Below are 20,466 nucleotides of genomic sequence, written 5' to 3'. Positions count from 1 at the left end.
CACATTTATACAGTTTAAAGAAGGTTAATGTCAGTATGATATTAAAGGGATCATGAACAACCAGATTTTCCTTGCTCTTTAGTGTAGACCTACAATTTCCACAACGAATGGAAACCGAACTGCAAAAATGGGTAATTCAGAAATCATGGATATGATGTCACAACCACATTAATGACTTAAATTTCATTATATGGATTCAAAAGATTTGCAGTATAGTCAAACAGACTACTTTTATGATCCTTTTATGGAAAATCTTAAATAACTTTCAGTCAACATGAGGGTGAATACATTAATTTACATTGATGAATAAAATACAATTATTTCCATCAAATTAAATTAATAAACTTTAATATATTTTTTTATATTTTTATTTATATAATGAAATAATATACATTTAGAAATATTTATATAATTTATATTTAGGTAAACTATTAGTAGCAAAAAAGGCTGTTTAATTCAAAGGGTCAAAAAATGGGTTAAACTAAATGATGACTGTTTTGGGTCCAACAAACCTTGAAAAACATTATAAGTGGTTTTCATGGGGGTCCTTTAAGTTGCATAAGACATTTAGGATTAAAAACATTTAGGATGTAGCATGTTTTACCTCATAAGAGAAAACATTCCCTGTGACTTTGTTGGCAACGATGTGGGAGTTGTTTGTGAACACTGTGTAGAGAACAGGACAGTGGTACTTCCCTAAAACACAGGAGAGAAAGACAGAATATGCACTGTAGAGAACTTCAATCCATTATCTCTTGTCATTAGCACATATTGCTGTTGACGCAGGTCAGGTAAGAGGATCAAGAGTGCGCACACGCGCGCACAAACATATTTACCTTCATTGTTTTTGCAGAAGTTAAGCTTGATGAGAGATTTAGCCTCAAGCTTCTAAAGACAGAAAGAGAGAGAGAGAGAAATACAGGAAGTTAGGGAGTTTGTGACTATATCTGCCAGATTTTGGCTCTCAGACACACCTATATTTTTCAATTATAATGTAATCACACCCTGTCAATGTCTAATTGTGTTTATTTAGCACAAATTAGCTGATTCATATAGAACATGTTTGGGCGATGATAAAACACCAATGAATACCACTCATTTTAAACACCAACACACAATGCTGTGGATCTAGTATGGTTTTAGAGAAATGAAAAAAGTAAATTCCCATCTGATGACATGTAGATGAGATAACAACAAAGAAAGACTTCAGTTAATTGGCTAAAGTGCCAATGGCCAGGTTTTTGTTTTTTGCATAAAGTAAAACTGTAAAAAGATAATTAAAGGTGATGTAACACTGTTAAAAAGTTTGTGGTCAGTAAGATTTTTTGTTTTAAAAGAAATTAATGCTTTTATCCAGGAAAGACATATTAAAGACATATTAAATTGATTAAACTGACAGTAAAGACATTAAATAAGCATCACAACTGTTTTCAACATTGGTAATAATAATAATAATAAGAAGAAGAAGAAGAAGAAGATGTTTTTTGAGCACCAAATCATTTTATTAGAATGATTTCTGAAGTATCATGTGACAAAGAAGACTGGAGTAATGATGCTGAAATTCAGCTTTGCCATTACAGGAATAAATATCCTAAAAGATATTAAAATAGAAAACAGTTATTTTAAATTCTAAAAACATTTCACTGCATGTTTGATAAAATGAATGTAGCCTTGGTGAGAGAAAATATTTATATAAAAAAAAAAAAAAAATCTAACCAACTCCAAACTTTTGAACAGTAGTGTCATTTTTTTAATGGTAATATAGCTTATTATTCAGTTAAACCGTAAGTAAACTATTCATGGTTGAATCTATTTGGTTTTGCTAGGGGTTTAAACTTGTTCTGCCTGTGGGATACATTTAAACTGACCACACTGTGATCCAGTGACACACTGATTCAGACCGTCTGGGAGACAGGTCATCATCCCCTAGGATTATTTGTCTTCAAGTCCCTCCCTTCCTGATGAAAACACTGGGCGTCTGACTACCAGTTTCCGCCTCAGACTACAGACTTGTTTGTGGACCACCTGATGGATACTGGGCACAAAAATGGCAAGAACTACTTGAAAGTTGCAATCAGCTTTGCTGAATGCATTTTATCCATAAGGATTTAACTGGATCCTCATTGGCTTGATAATATTGGCTAATTTTGTTTTTCAGCCTTGCTTAAATAAGCAGAACAGCTGGAGAAATGCATTATATTCTGATAAATGATTATGAATAAAGTGCATTCATGGATTTTGCAGTCAAAAGGTCTTTTTATTAGACAAATAAATGAGGTCAATTGTGTTTTCACTGTGTTGCATCCTACTTTTTCACATTTAATTCTCTTGTTTCTTCTTGTCTTTTCTTCTTATTTCTGTAAATCAATGTTTATATTTTATCATTTATATTAATATAACTTTAGTTTTCATTGTACATTTTATTTGTTAAACATCTGTTGTGATTATTTTGAAAACCATTTTATGTAAAGCACTTTGAATTACCATTGTGTCTGAAATGTGCTATATAAATAAACTTGCCTTGCCTAACAAACACACTCTGGCATTTCAAAAATGCGATATATACAGTAGGACTGATACAACATAACATTTCTGATTACATGCCTCACTATTACCCATTTAAACAAAACTACAGCAGAACATATGGGAAAATGATGTTTGCACAGGAGAACAAGTCCTGGCATGTCCTGAAGATCTCTGTAAAAGTCTCTAACACACACACACACACACACACACACACACACACACACACACACACACACACACACACACACACACACACACACACACACACACACACACACACAGTCTGTTTTCACACAATCACCCCTCATCATCTCCAGCACTTACTCTCCTCCTCTCCATCTAGCAAGACAAATCAATCATGAATACTTCAGATAACACAGTCAAACTGTGTGTATGAACAGAAACACACACACACACACAATCACAGAGGCATGTCCAGACATGCACTCACTCACTCAGATGCATAGCTGTGAAGATGTAAAGACCAATTACAGATGACAGCCATGTGCTTCAATCATAGGCTTCAATTGACAAAATGAATTTTGAAAGCAAGTAAATACAGGACATCCTGCATCACATCCAAGAAACACTCTCTGTAAATATTCACACAACTTTTGCTGATGCTGGTGCAAACTGATTATGTATGCAGCATGCACACGCAGAGATCCTATAACTCCTATTCCATAAATTAAGAGTGCAGCGATGTGCGTCCAGTGAACTGATTATACAGCAATTTACACCCACATCCACTCCTGGCACACTGAATGCTGTTAGCCACCATCAGCAGGCCTGTGAAATATCTTCATATAGTCTTAATAACAATTTCCAGATGGGTACAGTAATAGAGTATTTTGCCTCTAAGCGACACATAAGTGAATTTCTGAAGCTTGACTGTTCTCAAAAATATAAAATGAAACTCTCAAAGCAAAAAATACCTACCGTTTGGCAAATATGCAATAAAATTCTGATTATGAAAGGCTTTTGGTTATGTTAACATTTTATTTACAATATCTTACCAAAGTAGCACAGAAATACTTAAGGTAGGCTGTACTGTGTTTTTAATGTTTTTTTTAGAGCATTCCTATGTGGTTGCTAAGGTCTTCTGGGTTGTTGCTAGGTGGCTGGTTACGAGCAGTGTTTCTTTTTAGTATTATTTATATGCTATTATAGTATTCATTAATATTTTGAATTAGCTTCTATTTTTATATTACTTTAAAGGGTTAATTCACCCAAAAATGAAAATTCTGACATTTATTACTCACCCTCATGCCGTTCCACACCCGTAAGACCTTCGTTAATCTTCGGAACACAAATTAAGATATTTTTGTTGAAATCAGATGGCTCAGTGAGGCCTCCATAGCCAGCAATGACATTTCCTCTCTCAAGATCCATTAATGTACTAAAAACATATTTAAATCAGTTCATGTGAGTACAGTGGCTCAATATTAATATTATAAAGTGCTGAGAATATTTTTGGTGCGCCAAAAAAACAAAATAACGACTTATTTAGTGATGGCCGATTTCAAAACACTGCTTTAGGAAGGTTCAGAGTGTTATGAATCAGTGTATCAAATCATGATTCGGATTGAGTGTCAAACCGCAAAACTGCTGAAATCACATGACTTTGGCGCGCCGAACAGCTGATTCGACACAAAAGATTCATAACGCTCCGATGCTTACTGAAGCAGTGTTTTGAAATTGGCCATCACTAAATAAATCATTATTTTGTTTTTTTTGGCGCACCAAAAATTCTTCTTGTCGCTTTATAATATTAATATTGAACCACTGTACTCACATGAACTGATTTAAATATGTTTTTAGTACATTAATGGATCTTGAGAGAGGAAATCAGGCCTCACTGAGCCATCTGATTTCAACAAAAATGTCTTAATTTGCATTCCGAAGATTAACGAAGGTCTTACGGGTGTGGAACGACATGCGGGTGAGTAATAAATGACAGAATTTTTCATTTTTGGGTGAACTAACCCTTTAAATTTACCAAATGAATGAATGACTATGACTCACTCATTAAGACAGCGACTTGCCGCCACCTACTGGCAGTGTTAGTTTTATATTTAAAAGTATCACTTTTTTGCCATAATTTCATATTTCTCTGCTGAACCATTTTTATTTAAAACATTATCTCATATTATAACATTATTTATGCCATTGTAATTGCATTCTTGCCACCTCTAAGCAGCATTAAACAGTGTGTAAATGCATCTAGATGCAGCTTGTGCCATTACAGTGCAAAGATGGCTTTTGATGATACTGATTTGATGATACTACATTTGATTGGAATGATTGATTTAGTTTAATTTATTGCTTTATTTATTATATTAATAATTAAACTAATGGAATTTTAAGACATAAAACATGAGACCTATATTTAATAAGGTTTGAAAAACCTTGCATTTATAAAGGTAAGAAATGCACCTGAAAATCAGTTTTAGGAGGCAAATATTGTCCCTTAATGGAAAAGGTGTGCCTGCAGTATAAGTGGAAGAGAGGGGGTACGCAGAAGGATGTTAAATGCCTCAGGGGGTACGCCGCTCCCACTCTAAAAAGTTTGGGAACCACTGCCTTACAAAACACTACTAAATATGTTTCTTCTTTTAAATACACTTGCAGTGCTCTTTATAACATGTATACAACAAGAGATTCTGGTTTGTAGCTTTGTATTCTCCAGGATGAACATGCAAGTGCACTGATAGCATCATCTGGAGTTGATGTTGCAGTTTAATTGGTGTCATTACTCTTTGCCTTTGCTGAAGCGCTGGGCTTCTCCTCAAATGGAGTCTGACGCCCTCTAGTGGTTTATCCATACAGGATTTTTGATAATAAGCTTCCACCTCCAAAGATTTTGAAGTCTATTGGTCAGCATCAAATAAATAAAAAAATAACTGAAATACCTCTCCAGTTATGGGGTTGGTACCAAACTTCTTAATCCAAGGCACTATGCTCCTAAAGAGAAAACAACCGGTAATCATTTTCTGGCATCATCACGCCACTTAAGATATGTACAATACTGTTCAAAAGTTGGTAAGATTTTTTTTTAAATGTTTTTGAAAGAAGGCTGCATTTATTTAATCAAAATTACAATAAAAACAGTAATATTGTGATATATTATAATTATTTTTTTTTAAATAAAATTTTATATTGTAATATATCTTATTTTACATTTTAAAAAGTAATTTATTCCTGTGAATTTTCAGTCTTCAGTGTCACTTGATCCTTCAGATATAATTCTAATACACTGATTTGGTTGATTGGACAGGATTCTTCAAATAGAAAGTTCTATTTGAATAGAATCAGATTTTTTTTTATATTGTAAATGTCTTTCCTGACACTTTTGATCAGTTTAATGTAATGCATCCTTGCTAAATAAAAGTATTAATTTCTCACCTCAAACTTTTGAACAGTAGTCTATGTAGTAATACATATAAGGTACTATAAATAAGTATATTATTAATAGATGTTAGCTACTATAAAATCATGAATGATTCATAAAAGACTCAATTTGATATACTCACATTAGGTCAAAGACCACACCATCCACTGTGCACATAGGATACTCAAAGGGCTGAAGAGACAAACTATGTGAGGCATAAAAGATGAACATTAAAAGACTCATAAATAAAAGCATAAAACTAAAGCTGCTGTCATTTTTGAGCCCCCAAAAGGTTTCCAAAAAAGGTTTAATGAACTCCTCATCTTCCACTAAAAAAATGAAAAGCCCTGTCCCAAACTCAAATGTGTATTTTAGCAGCATTTATTATAAATGATTTATCTGTGCGCACATTATTATTTTTTTTAATTCATGTGCCCTCGTAAATTTATCATCAAAATAATTTACTCTTGAACAACATCTCATCTCTTCTCTGATGACATGTTTACTGGCGCGAGGGTGGGACAACCTGTCACTCACAAGATCAACCATTAGCAAACCACAACCATGTTTTACTTAAATTAATTTCACAATAGGGAAGCCTATCTCAACTTCTGTTTCATGCAAAATGACAAACAGCAGCTTTACCTCAAATAAAAGCAATGACAGTATTACTTGAAACCCCAGATCAGCAGTTATGAAAGCAGGATCTATTGTACTAGACCTAAATTAGGGAAAAGAAGAAACACAAAGGACTTTTTCTATCAAACATGAAAGAAGCGTTATGCATTTCTAAACTCACCTGCAATGATCAAAGGGCAGACGTCTGAAATTGTCTCGTGGGATTTCTATAAACAAGACAACAGAGGGGGAAAAGCATCAGCAATATCAAATCTAAAGTGCACAAATAAGTCTTTATGTGGTGCAATCAATCAAACAACACAGTGAGAGACAAGAAAACCAACAGCATTACATACACTATTTTATTTTACATAAAATATATATTTTTGTAGAAACCATGATACATTTAATTTTCAAGATTCTGTGACAAACAAAGTTCAAAAGAACAGCATTTATTTGAAATAGAAATATTTTGTAACATTATAAATCTATTTACTGTTCCTTTTGATCAATTTAATGCATCTTTACTGAATAAAAAGTATAAAATTCTTTCAAAAAAGAAAATCTTACTGATCCCAAACTTTTGAATGATAGTGTACAACAAGTACGAGAACGTGATTTGTTTATTCATTAAGGCCTGGAAATATTTTTCCAAGACTGTGGAAACCCTGAAATTTCAAGTCTAATAATCTGTAATGTGCCTATTTTCTCACATGATACAACATAATACATCTAAACCAAGGTAAACTAAAGGTATCATTTGTTTTACTCATATTGTAATATGTATCCAACAATGCTTTGTGTTTACTATCAAGTACTGTATTTTGTACATATTGTGTTAATATCATACTAACCAACGAACCGCACAATGTAATTTTAGTTTCATGCACTTATAAGTAGAACACAATTTGTTTACTCCATTTACACACAGATGCTTTCTTAATAGTGCAAGTACCTGATTTCTTCCCTCCATAAAACTGGGTGTATTCTGCACATGTGATGTACCTGAAACAGAGAGATAAAGAATACTATTAATTACACTTATTGAAGAATCTATATAATGCAACACTATTTTATTACAACACTAAAACATAAATAACTACAAAATAAAATACAGCAGTTGCAATTAGACGCAAGAATGACAGCTGGGTTTGTAAACATTTTAAGACAAATACATTATAAACCTCAGATAACAAAAAACACGATGCCATTGCAATAAATTATATGTTTGTTTTGCTTTGCTTCAGTGAAATAATCAGACAAAACAATATAATATAATAAATGCTCGATAGTTAGTGTTGAGTCAAACGTGTCAACTTTTACTCGCGTTATATTTCATTTCAACTTACATCTTATCTTTTTGATGCTGTCGTTTCCCCATTTTTGTGGACGAAGAGGCAGAGGTAAATAAAAGAATAAAAGTTTATAAACGCATAAACAACCAACCAACACAAAACCTCCGACTGTTTAAAACACACACTTCCGGATATCGTTCAGCGCGACAGTAAAATGTGTCCGATGTGAAACGGAAGAACGTTTTTATTTTGCCTCCTCGGTACGGAATCCCAGCAGCTTCTCGCTGCAGTACACCAGGGGGCGAAGTTCGACTGAGACAATATTATATCTGTATCAACAGCAGTCTGTTTGTGATGGATATGGTATATTAATAATTATCAATAATGATATTTAATTTAGATTATTATTATTTTTTTTTTTAAATGAACCTGAAGTGAAAGTGAATCTGAAGAAAGCCCTGGGTCTGCATTAAAGGTGCAATATGTAAGAATTTTGCAGTAAAATATACAAAAACCACTAGGCCAGTGTTATATATTTTGTTCACTTGAGTCCTTACAATATCCCAAATGTTTCCAACTATTTGTAAATCGTGAGAAAATTTTAAATTTTAACAAAGGCTGGGGCGGGACGTGTGAGGCGTCGCCTGTCAATTGCGTCATACCCGCGTTACCCTCGGTTTTTACTTTGTAGAAACCATGGAAACACCAAAGATGCTTTAATATTTACATGTTTTAATAGAACAACTGTTTTGATATATTTATGGACAGAAAACTAATTATTGTTATATAGCTCAACACGTTTGGTCTTATTGTTTAAATCTAATTTTCTTGATTTTTTTGCGAGTACCATGCTTTACCATGCCTCAGAGAAAAAAAAAAATATATATTTTGTGAAGTAGCTTACATAACATAATCAGATGCAGCTTTATTTTTAGTAACAGTAATACAGAATTTTCTCCATCATACAATGTTTTAAAATTAATTGCATGCCATTTCTCAACACAAGCCATCCAGTATTTAATAAGATCGATCTATCTTACTGCAGTGTGTAACAGTGTCTCACAGCAGCTGCCGAGAGAACACACAGATCAACATTATAACATCGTTTTCAACACACTCAAATGAATCTAATATGTTAAACAGAGCTGCGTTACCTCATACTCATGACCGGAAAAGTGGAAGCGGCGCCGGCGACTGTGTCATAATAAAGGTTCTGCTGCTCGTGAGGCGTGTGTTGATCAATCGCTCCAGCGGCCTCGTTCAGCTCCAACAACACTCGGTCCTGTTCTGCTTCATACTACAATAACGTTAATAATCGCATCCATGAACATGATTTCTTCCTGAGTTCTATCCGTATTCAATTCCACCGGCCATTGAGGTGAAGACCACATGTCCCAAGATTCCACGCTCAAACTTGGCGGCATCAAGCTACGCCTGTGTTATTGACGGACAGAAATCTTACATACTGCACCTTTAATGCTGAATAGCCTATACTGCCTAATATATAAAGTATGTGTACACATTTGTTATTTAGTTATTTGTTTGCTTGTTTTTCTGGTTAACTAATACTATAAACTATTGTGTGCTTGTTTACTGGAAAATTCAAATGTGTTGGTCAAGCATGTGAAAGATTATTGTGCTTGTTATCTTTGCTTTTGCCTATATTACATTCCTTTTGAGGGTTAGATAGGGTTGTTATTGTTAACTAAAACTAATTCCTTACACCTGAAATGCCCAAATGGTCCTTCTTATAGGCTTACTGGCAAGATGCACATGATATATACTCCTGGGCAAAAAAAAAAACTACCAAAATATTTAATGGACTTTTAATGGTCTTAACCATTTTAATCACAAATCACTGATCAGGAAATTAGCATTAGTTCACATGCAATATAAACAAAATAAATCAATGTGTTTATTCATTTATCCATTCTGTACTCTGAAAGACTGGATTTGTGTAAGTATGCAATGATGAAACATGAACGAGACACATGTATGTTACATAAAGTTTTTATTTTGTCATCTTTTGAGCTGCTCAGAGGCCTCTTCCACAGGAAGCCCAATACGTCATCACATTTCAGCTTAAAACTTTTCCACTCAACATTCTAGCCGGAGTTACTCATCATTCAAGTGATGATAACAGTAAAGCTCTGAATGAGTCTAAACAAGTTTAAGAAATAAGAAAATTATTGCTATGGCCATTGGCACCAACAATAAGAGCTTCAAAGAATGAGGTCATGTAACAAGCGTAGTTGATTCACTTTTATGATTGACTCAAGCACCCACACACTACGTAATACATCCGGGGTGTCCAAACACGGTCCGGGCCACTGTCCTGCAGAGTTTAGCTCCAACTTTCCACAACACACCTACTTGGAAGTTTCTAGTATGCCTAGTGAGACCTTGATTAGCTGGTTCAGGTGTGTTTAATTGGGGTTGGAGCTGAACTCTCCAGGAGCAGGATTGGACGCCCCTGTAACACATAGTGGTGGCTTAAGTCCCGTTCACACCAAGGACAATAACTATAAAGATATGGTTTTAAAAATCATTTTATATTTAAAAGAATAGCAGAGTCCACACCACAACTATTACTGTATATTACTGTATACTGTATATTTATAGCGGCATAGACTAACAAATTCATTGGAATCAATTAGAATCCATTCTGCTTTAAAGAGCTCAAGTATTTTAAAACCATGAAATCAAAATGGACATTTATTGTTTTTTATGGATTATTGCAGTATTTATTATAAATGAATTATCCAGACACATCATTATTTATTTTAAAATTCATGTGCACTCGTAAACTGTAATCAAATTAACTTTGTCTCCCTCTTGCAGCAACATCTCGTCTCTTCTCTGACGATGTGTTTTTCAGCACGAATTCGATCGATTTTAAAGTTAGTTCAAACAAAAATGAAAATTCTGTCATTAATTACTCATCCTCATATCGTTCCAAACCCGAAAGACCTTTGTTGATCTTCAGAACACAAATCAAGATATTTTTATTGAAATCTGAGAGCTTTCTGTCCCTCCATTGACAGTGTACACAACTACCACTTTCAAGGCCCAGAAAGGTAGTGAAGACATCGTTAAAATAGTCCATGTGACTCCAGTGATTTAAAAAACAATTTAAGAAACAACGCGAGTGCTTTGTTTGTGCAAAACATTATTTACCACTTTATCTATAAAATATTAATCTCCAATGCGTTCACGCAACAATGGCTGCTCTCACGTCAACACACATTAATATTTTATGTTTTTTTATGTTTATTTGCACAAACAAAGTACTCGCGTCGATTCATAAAATTGAGGTTAAACTATTTGGGTCCCATCTGGGGCTTGAAAATGGTAGTTGCGTCGCCTGTCAATGGAGGAACAGAAAGCTCTCAGATTTCATTAAAAATATCTTAATTTGTGTTCCAAAGATGAACAAAAGTCTTACTGCTTTGGAACGACTTGAGGGTGAGTAAATGATGACAGAATTTTCATTTTTGGGTGAACAAACCCTTTAAAACAGCAGAGGACATTAATGCAGGACATGCCTATAATAAACAAAGTTATCGTGCATTTGGTGTGGATGCTAATATAGATATCATTATAGTTATCGTTCTTGCCGTCAAAGGGCCTTTACAGTACATTTATAAACAAAACTAACATGTTAAATATGTGACTGTCACCACTTATTTAGGTGAGATTCATATAAATATGAAAATGTTTTATTCAGTCATGCCTTTTAATGTTTTTATTTCTTTCTGACACAGAAAAAACGTTTTTTAGGTCTGTTGCATACAAGTCAGTGCTGACCTTTCACCTAAGCAAAACATTTCCTCTGATCTACCAGTGAAGGATCTCTCGAATGTGACCCCACAGTCTCGTTATCCACAGGTTGACGCCCATATCGGTGAGATACTGCAGCTCTGGTGTGAGCATCTTCCTGCAGAGCTTTCGGTGTGCTTTGTCGACATTCTTTTTCAGATTGTATCCCATAATCGACTTCTCACCGAAGGGTTGCCATGGCTGCATGGAAGTCTCCACGATGCTTCCTGCGTCAACAGCACGGCCTCCTTCAATGCAAATGGAAGCCATTTCTGCATTTCTGCGCTGCAGCTCTGCGACATCTCTCGCCATGCGCTCACGGCCGTAAGCGTCCACTTTATGCCAGAAGGTGGCGTTGAAATACTGGTAAAGCTTCCAATCAATGGCGTTCCACTCCAGCGCCTTGGCCTTGAGCTCTGGAGTCAGTTTCGAAATGGTTGAACCTTTCCGGGCATTGAGTTTGAAGAAAAGCAAGTCCTCCATGTCCCAGCAGAGGCTGTCCTTGAGCAGGATGAGCGACTCTTCAAAATACTCCACAAGCATTACCAATTGGAAGCGCTTGGCGATTGCACGAATGGCCTCATCCACCTTTGGGTCATCTGGATGTAAGTTATTATCCTGTCCAAAGTCAAAGAAAAGCAAGTTTTTGAGATAGAACGAATTGAATCCTTCCGGGTCGTAGTAAAGCTTTGGATCTGTCAGGAATTCTCTCAGCTTATCGTCCCCAGAAAGCTTCCATGTGAGAGGTACAACACGTCCAAAATAGTGGAACGAGGACTCAGCGAGATCAGCCGGGTCCCGGAGGATTGTGATGTACGAGGTGTCTGCTGGAAGCACTTTGGCCACCTCAGCAGCGTTGAAACGCATGTGATTACAGATGATGTTAAAACACATTCCAGGCCTGTAGTCCTTCACTTGGGAGCGATGGAAAGGTGAGGGGTAAAAGAAGTCATTGCGGCTATTGGGGAAAGCAAATTTAAGGTGGTGTTTTTCGCCAAAGCGAAAGAGAATGTTGAGAAAAGTGCTACTAGCTGTTTTATGGGTTTTCATAAACATGATGTCCACTTTTGGAGTGCAGATTCCCTGCCCAGAGGCGTGATGGGAGTCGTTTGAGATTGTTGAAGAGTGGGCGGCAGAAGGGCGATGAGCACATGAGTAAGGCACTGGGACCCTGTAAACAAAAATGGACAAAAATACTGTCATTTGAATTTATTTTAGATATATTTTTATCTTTATAATGAGTTGTTAAAATCAATAAAAATAAAAATAAGATCAATAAACCCTACCAAAAATATGTTGCTTTGAGAACATCTATATCCATATTCTACCCCAAGGTTAAAAGAAGAATTAAGGAAATTATATTTAAAAAATAATATGAAAACAGATTATTCTAAAATGTTTTGCTTGGTGACATTATTTTCATGACAATTTAAGCATGGATATATATATATATATATATATATATATATATATATATATATATATATATATATATATATATATATATATATATATATACATATATATATATATATATATATATATATATACATATATATATATATATATATATACAGTACAGTCCAAAAGTTTGGAACCACTAAAATTTTTAATGTTTTTAAAAGAAGTTTCATCTGCTCACCAAGGCTACATTTATTTAATTAAAAATACAATAAAAACCGTAATATTGTGAAATATTATTACAATTTAAAATAACGTTAAAATAACGTTTTCTATTTGAATATATTTCACAAAGTAATTTATTCCTGTGATGCAAAGCTGAATTTTCAGCATCATTACTCCAGTCTTCAGTGTCACATGATCCTTCAGAAATCATTCTAATATGCTGATCTGCTGCTCAAGAAACATTTAATGTGTACAATTGTACAAAATATTTGTGTTCAATATTTTTTGATGAATAGAAAGTCAAAAGAACAGTGTTTATCTGAAATCTAATCTTTTGTAACATTATAAATGTCTTTACTGCCACTTTTGATTGATTTAATGCATCCTTGCTGAATAAAAGTATTAATTTCTTTCATTTCTTTTCAAAAAAATAAAAATAAAAATTCTTACTGACCCCAAACTTTTGAACGGTAGTGTATAATGCTACAGAAGCTTTGTATTTCAGATAAATGCTGTTCTTTTGAACTTTCTATTCATCAAGGAATCCTGAAAAAAAAGTACACAACTGATTTCAACATTGAAAATAATCATAAATGTTTATTGAGCAGCAAATCAGCATATTAGAATGATTTCTGAAGGATCATGTGACACTGAAGACTGGAGTAATGATGCTGAAAATTCAGCTTTGCATCACAGGAATAAATTACTTTGTCAAATATATTTAAATAATACACAGTTATTTTTAATTAATTTAGTTTTAATTAAATAAATGTAGCCTTGACGAGCAGGCGAAACTTCTTTTAAAAACAATTAAAATCTTAGTGGTTCCAAACTTTTGGACTGTACATATATACACACTTCATTTCTTAAACAAGCATGTATTAAGATGTATCATGGCTATAGTCCAGGATGACAATGTCAAGATTCATCAGGCTCAAATTTTGAAAGAATTGTTGGGAGGGAGCATGAAAAATCATTTTCACATCAATCATTTTTTTAAGTTTTTGGGATGTGCTGGAGTAGAAGTTACAGAGTGCTCACCTTTGCATTGTCAATACAAGATCTTGACCAAAAAATGTTGCACCTCTTGATGGAAACAAATGTTGAGATGTTATTTCCATCAAGATGTGTATCAATTTTTGGTCAAGATCTTGTATTGACGATGCAAGAGGTGAGAACTCTGTAAAGTCTACTCCAGCACATCCCAAAGACTTTCAATGAAATTAAGGTCTGGACTCAGAGGTGCCAATTCATGTGTGAAAATGATTCTTCATGCTTTCATTCTTTCACAATTTGAGCCTGATGAATCTTGACATTGTCACCCATGATACATCTTCCTACATGGTTGTTTAAGAAATGAAAAGCTACACACTCCATTTGTTAGGGTTAAAAGAACCGTTGCCAACATGATAATCACTGTAATAATGATCCATTCATAGATTCTTAAGTATTTGCCTATTAAAATCCAAAACATGACTTTTTTTTGCAGTGTATATATAGTAATCAACATTTGAAGTGGCTCAAAACCTTTTATCAAAGTTATCCTAAAACCTTCTTCTTAGGACACTGTGTGTGTGTGTGTGTGTTTGTGTGTGTGTATATATATATAGACATATATATATATATATATATATATATATATATACATACATATATATTATATATATATATATATATATATATATATACATACATATATATATATATATATATATATATATATATATATATATATATATATATATATATATATATATATATATATATATATATATATATATATATATATATATATATACATACATACATATACATATACCATTTGGCTATGGTTTGGGTCAGTAATACTTTTATTCTGTATGGAAGCATGAAATTGATTAAAAGTGAAAATAAAGATATTTATGTTACAAAAGAATTTATATAAATATTATTTGTATCATGGTTTCCACAAAAAGTCTGTTTCCAACATTGAAAATAATAAGAAATGTTTCTTGAGCACCAAATCAGCATATTAGAATGTTTTCTGAATGATTTTTTACTGCATTTAAATAAAATTATAATTAAAAAAAATGATTACTGTCAGGATAGAATGGAACACGAATTTGGGGAGAAATAAAATCACAATGCAGAACAGGCTTCATTTTCTTAATGAGGTTCATGGCAAAATAATGCTATAATCCAATGAAACTTTGACTTGTTCAAAGTACATGAAGGAACTCACTCTTGCAGGCCATATTGGACCTCTGGGGCCGACAGGCAGTACAAAAGAATCATACAGGTGGTCAGCAGCGCACCCAGGATCAGTCCCTTACAGATGGACCTCCACTGCCTGACTGGCTTTCCAACCATCATAGCTGCCTGGTTGGATCCTGTAAGAAAACCCTGAAACAAAGAGGAAGAATCTTCAGTAATAATATGATGGTATTGAGTGCAACCCTAATGGATTTGTTGTTCACCTTGTATCATTAAAGGCCCTTTTACATATAGTGTAAATGTGCTGCGGTATGTTCTTTGCTTACGTATGCAGAGTCCTCTAGTGCTGCATAAAGCATTTCTAGTGTGTTAAGAGACATTCGTCACCATTTCCTCAAGTGCCCAATTATTTAGGTACACTGCAGCTCACTCAATTACTTTTCTCCCATGAGTTCAGCCATTTGATCTACATCTGCTCAACATGTGCTTATGAGGGGATTTGCAGTAGCATTGCAGCTAATTCAGCTGTGGGATTAAAATCTTTTCTTTTTAGGTGATGTGAGGAAAATTGCAGTGATAGGCTACATTTGCTTTTTTCCCCCTGTTGCTTTCAGCAGTTTTTAAATATATACCTCAGGGTTTGTGTCAAAGCTATTTGTACAGTCAATCACAAAGCTCTTTCACGTTTTGGATGTGTTTTGTGTGTTTTTTGCGACGTTCACGCTGAAAACCAATGCTGCCACTCAGTCTTTTGCCACTCAGTGGGCGTGACCGCAGTCGTAACGCTCGACGGTGACGTCACGTGCATACCCTCTATAGGTGGCGCGAGTTGCCTTGGTTTCAAAACGAGAGTTCGAGGGTCCGAGATATGTGATATGAAGGGTGTAACAGGTTATTAAAAAAGTATAATCTAATTATATATGCCGGTTGAAGTTACTCAAATAGCCGATGTACAGCGTTCAGAGCGTTTCCATGGACAACAGCGAATATTAGGAAATATCTAAGCGCTGGATGACGTGATTGACCAATCAAAATAATCACCATGAAATATATGAAATATATTATTCCGGAAAGGAGTTCAATAATCACTTATAGGCCTAGCCTATTTAAGGAAAAAATATATATAATTTATATATATATATACTGTATGGCATGCTTGACATGTCTTGTAAACCCGCAATACACAGAACCTCATAAGGTGAAAGAATATTAAAAAGCAACTAAAAATATATTTGATATTCTGATCCTAAAACGAATGACGGTTGCTGAAACTGCTGCGGGGTTCATTATGAGGGCCAGATGTCCAGCGAATGAATTATGCATTCAGAAGAAAAGTGACACTGTCCGCATCTCTTCATGCCCCATAGACCAGTATCAGATATCTGCGGTGCAGGGCCACAGGTGGAAAACTTAATACTAACATGTTAGAAGCACTGACTGCGACAGCCATATGCTGCTGAGCACTGTCACCAAAAGATAGATGGAGAGACCATGGAACAAAGCACCAGCAGTGACTGGAAATCTAGAAAGGACAGAAGAAGTCTGAAGGAACCCATTGTTCTTATGTGCAGCAATCTCTAACCTTGCATTTTTCAAAGTCATCCTTTGTTGACTGCAAAAACTCTAACAACATCATCATTGTTATGCTGATGGTCACGAATAATGAGGATTTTACAGAACCACAAAGAACTGCTACAGCAGCTGCAGCTCCTAATTTAGGATAAAACGCATAAATGCATCCATCACACACCAGTTTTGTTTTTGTGGGTTTTTTGTAATTGTGAGCTATCAGTACAGTGTATAAAAGTCTTTGGAGATGTTGAAAGTTGTATTTACTCATGGGTTTTTAGAAAATTGGACCAGAAAACTGGAAGATCGTATAGGAATTTCTGCATAAAATCTGTTTAATCTCTGTTTTAACATAGAAAAGTGCTGCTGGAAAATTCATAACAGACAAGAAGTCACTGTAATGAAGTTTAATGATGGGATACAAATAGAATAAAGGTTTCTTTTACTTTGCCACAAGAAAGCAGTCAGATTAAACAGTCTGATTAGAGTGGAATGTTTAGGAATGAAACAGACAGTGTTTCTTAGATTAAGCATTGTGAGGGTGCATAGTGACAGAACAAATTATATTCCATCAGCAAATTAGTTTATAAAATTAAATTAAATACATATAAAATAAAAAGATTTTTTCCAGTAAAAATATCTAAGCATCCATAAACAAGCAAAATACTTGAGAATCAAAACTGCATTAACTATTAAGACTTTCATAGAAAATATCTGGATTTAAATGAAATTTTCTTACCAGAATGGTCAGTTGTTACATTTGTGTTTCAATAAATATAATAGAATTTAATGAGGTTTATGTTTAAATCACAAAAACACGATTTTGAACTTAATTTAATAAATGTATTCTGAAAAAAAAAAAAATTATATAATTTTTAGTTATGAGAATGTTTAGACTAAAAAAACTAAGTCAAAAAATATTAATACTGATTTTTGCAGCGAGATAACAGACAATGATATGAATATATTCTCCCAATATAACTTATATTAAGGATTAAAAGCATTGGTATCTTACCAAAACATGTAGATATCCCTCTCACAGCTTTATTGGCAGAAAAAAAGCAATGACTCTGTAAAGATTTTGTTAAGAAAGATGCATTGTCAAGACTGGAAAAACATTGATTCCTTCGCAGTTAACTGTCCAGACATGCTTTCCAAGGTTAGCAGTATCCCTCTTATCTTCTGTGAAATATCCAGGCGATCATTCACCCTGCACACGCACACACACACACACACACTCTGCGCACCTGATGATTTTGAAGCCCCCGCCTCTCCTCTCATCCTCCACCGTCTGCACACTGTACAGCTGAGCTGGCTAAACTGCATACAAAAGAGGCTCGGCTTGCGCTCCTGTGACGCAAAACCAGTGTCTGGGGATCTTCACTTGTCACTCTGTGTGTCTGTTTGCATATATGAATGAAGCTACAGCAGAGTAGAGTGGAAGAAGAAGTGAGGAAGAGAAAAACATAAAGAGATAGGATAGGAGAGGAAGAGATTGAATCAGGGTTAGTGAGAGAAAATGAGTAAGAGGAAGGGAAAGGAACAAAAGAAAGGAGGAGGGATCTATTCAAGGTGGAAATAGAGAGCTATTGAGAACAGGTTGCTGGTTTGAAGTAAAAAAGTAGCTAGAAAGGGTAGTTAAATGCATGAGAGGGGCCAATACTAAATTCCAGGTACGGCTGTACACACACAGTTCCAAACTGAACCAGTTTGTTTAGCTATCCATGTCCAAGTAACAAAAACACATTCTTTGCATTGGATCAGGTGAATCTGCACAAATATCAGTGACACGGAAATGGTTTTAAAATCGAGAGAAACACATTAAACTCATTAATGCCTAGATGACTCCTAAAGACGTATTAGAATTGTTTGTATTTGAATATAGTGTATTTTTTGCATGATTGGTTAGTGATAGTTTCATGTGAACTCTAGTGACCTGTGCACATATCTCTATATAGAAACTCCCTAACTAGTACAGTTTTAAAGGGGACATAATGCCCCTTTTACAAAATGGTGTCCCCAGAATGTGTCTGTGAAGTTTCAGCTGAAAATGCCCCACAGATCATTTATTATAGCTTGCAAATTTGCCCCTATTTGGGTGTGAGCAAAAACATGTTGTTTTTTGTGCGTCTCTCTTTAAATGTAAATGAGCTGCTGCTCCCAAGAAGAGGGTGGAGTTTTAACAGCTCATGCTTCAGTTGCTCAACAACAACAAAACTGGAGAATCTCAAGCAGCCAAAATGAGGATTGTCAGTAACGGTGTTAGGCCTTACACTGTTCAAACCGGAGTCGACACTGATGGAGAGACTCAGGAAGAAGTTACAACTTTTAAAATGAAACTGGATGATTCTGAACGGTTAGTGGATAAATTTATGTAGTTTCAAGTTCCAAAAACTCTGTTAAAATGGGCGTGTAAAGCTCTGGCACAGACATACAACGCACTTATTATACAAATTAATTAATATTAATATATGAGCACGGAGAAAATGACAACAAACTCCCAAGCACAAGGGAGAAATGCGAAAGAATATTTAATAGGGCTAATAATAGGCTACTTTGATTACGTTTACGAGTGCTGCAGTCAAAATCAGTCTTTTGTCTACACTGTGTGCAGAATTATTAGGCAAGTTGATTTTCTGATCATATTTTTTTTCCAAGCACATTTTACCAATTCCAATCCACATCAATCTTAATAACTACTATTAATATTGTTTTCAATCATTTATAATTGATATATAATTGATCATGAAGGCTGGAAATGAAAAATGCCTTATATTCAGGTGTGCAGAATTATTAGGCAGGTTTTCTTTTACAGGCAAAATGAGCCAAAAAAGAGATTTAACTCAGACTGAAAAGTCAAAAAATATTAAATGCTCATGAGAAGGACGCAATACTAATGTAATACTAGAAATTGCAAAGTTAAAGCATGACCAAGGGACAGCAAAATGCTCATTGGGTCAGCGGGGTCATACAAAAAAAGGTGGAGAAGAAAAGACACATGTTAACTGGCCTCACCCAGAATCTGGCAGTAAGTTTTGGAAGATCATTTTTAGTCCATCTCTGCAAGATGGACATTTCAGGATAAGAGATGGACTAAAAGTGAACTTCCACACCTTACTGCCAGATTCTGGAAGATAAATTCTTCAAACAGTGGTACAAGAGGATGTGGTGCTGGTCCTTCAGGAGTCACTCTCAAGCTGTCTGTCTATAAAACCCAGTTTTCATGTATTTTATAACACTTCAGCTTGTGATTCTTATTAAGAGCGGGTCATTTTTTAGGATTCTTCACCTAACCTAAGTCTCGGAGATCCTGACACCTTGCACTTCTGGAGACTCCAGGTAGGTTTCAGTTCTGGGAAATGGTGGCGCTGGAGACTAAAGGGTTGCTGATGGTTTCTCACTTAATTCTTCACCTTAATTCCTAATTAT

The 20,466-nt window shown here is 34.7% G+C and overlaps 2 protein-coding genes across 3 annotated transcripts in view; both read right to left on the bottom strand.

Moving 5' to 3' along the window:
• ppil2 (peptidylprolyl isomerase (cyclophilin)-like 2) overlaps positions 1-8,024 on the bottom strand; it is a 37,164-nt gene extending 29,140 nt beyond the window's left edge. For both annotated transcript variants that reach the window (XR_010896908.1, XM_067406889.1), the window contains exons 1-7: positions 7,885-8,024; positions 7,491-7,540; positions 6,717-6,762; positions 6,060-6,122; positions 5,439-5,490; positions 837-888; positions 605-696 (exon numbers count right to left, since the gene is read on the bottom strand). Coding sequence is in view for 1 of the 2 variants with exons in the window: in XM_067406889.1 (XP_067262990.1) it covers positions 605-696; positions 837-888; positions 5,439-5,490; positions 6,060-6,122; positions 6,717-6,762; positions 7,491-7,540; positions 7,885-7,916 (387 nt within the window). In the remaining variant the exon portion in view is untranslated. The remainder of the gene's footprint in view (positions 1-604; positions 697-836; positions 889-5,438; positions 5,491-6,059; positions 6,123-6,716; positions 6,763-7,490; positions 7,541-7,884) is intronic.
• A 3,275-nt stretch (positions 8,025-11,299) lies between these two features.
• Positions 11,300-18,087, bottom strand: gal3st1a (galactose-3-O-sulfotransferase 1a). Its single transcript, XM_067406891.1, has 3 exons — positions 18,053-18,087; positions 15,497-15,657; positions 11,300-12,820 (listed from the first exon to the last, which is right to left on the bottom strand). The coding sequence occupies exons 2-3, from the start codon at positions 15,625-15,627 to the stop codon at positions 11,668-11,670; spliced, it is 1,284 nt and encodes a 427-aa protein (XP_067262992.1). The 5' UTR covers positions 15,628-15,657; positions 18,053-18,087; the 3' UTR covers positions 11,300-11,667.
• Positions 18,088-20,466: the final 2,379 nt, after the last annotated feature.

The sequence above is a fragment of the Chanodichthys erythropterus genome, chromosome 13 (genome assembly GCF_024489055.1).
Source record: "Chanodichthys erythropterus isolate Z2021 chromosome 13, ASM2448905v1, whole genome shotgun sequence".
NCBI lineage: Eukaryota > Metazoa > Chordata > Actinopteri > Cypriniformes > Xenocyprididae > Chanodichthys > Chanodichthys erythropterus.
This window is presented reverse-complemented; position numbering and strand designations above follow the sequence as displayed.

Bases quoted from the DNA above. Each gene is read 5' to 3' on its own strand.
- gal3st1a (XM_067406891.1), bottom strand. From the start codon at position 15,627: ATGATGGTTGGAAAGCCAGTCAGGCAGTGGAGGTCCATCTGTAAGGGA. The intron at 12,821-15,496 runs GTGAGTTCCTTC...TTTTGTTTACAG, and splicing joins GTCCAATATGGCCTGCAAGA to GGTCCCAGTGCCTTACTCAT.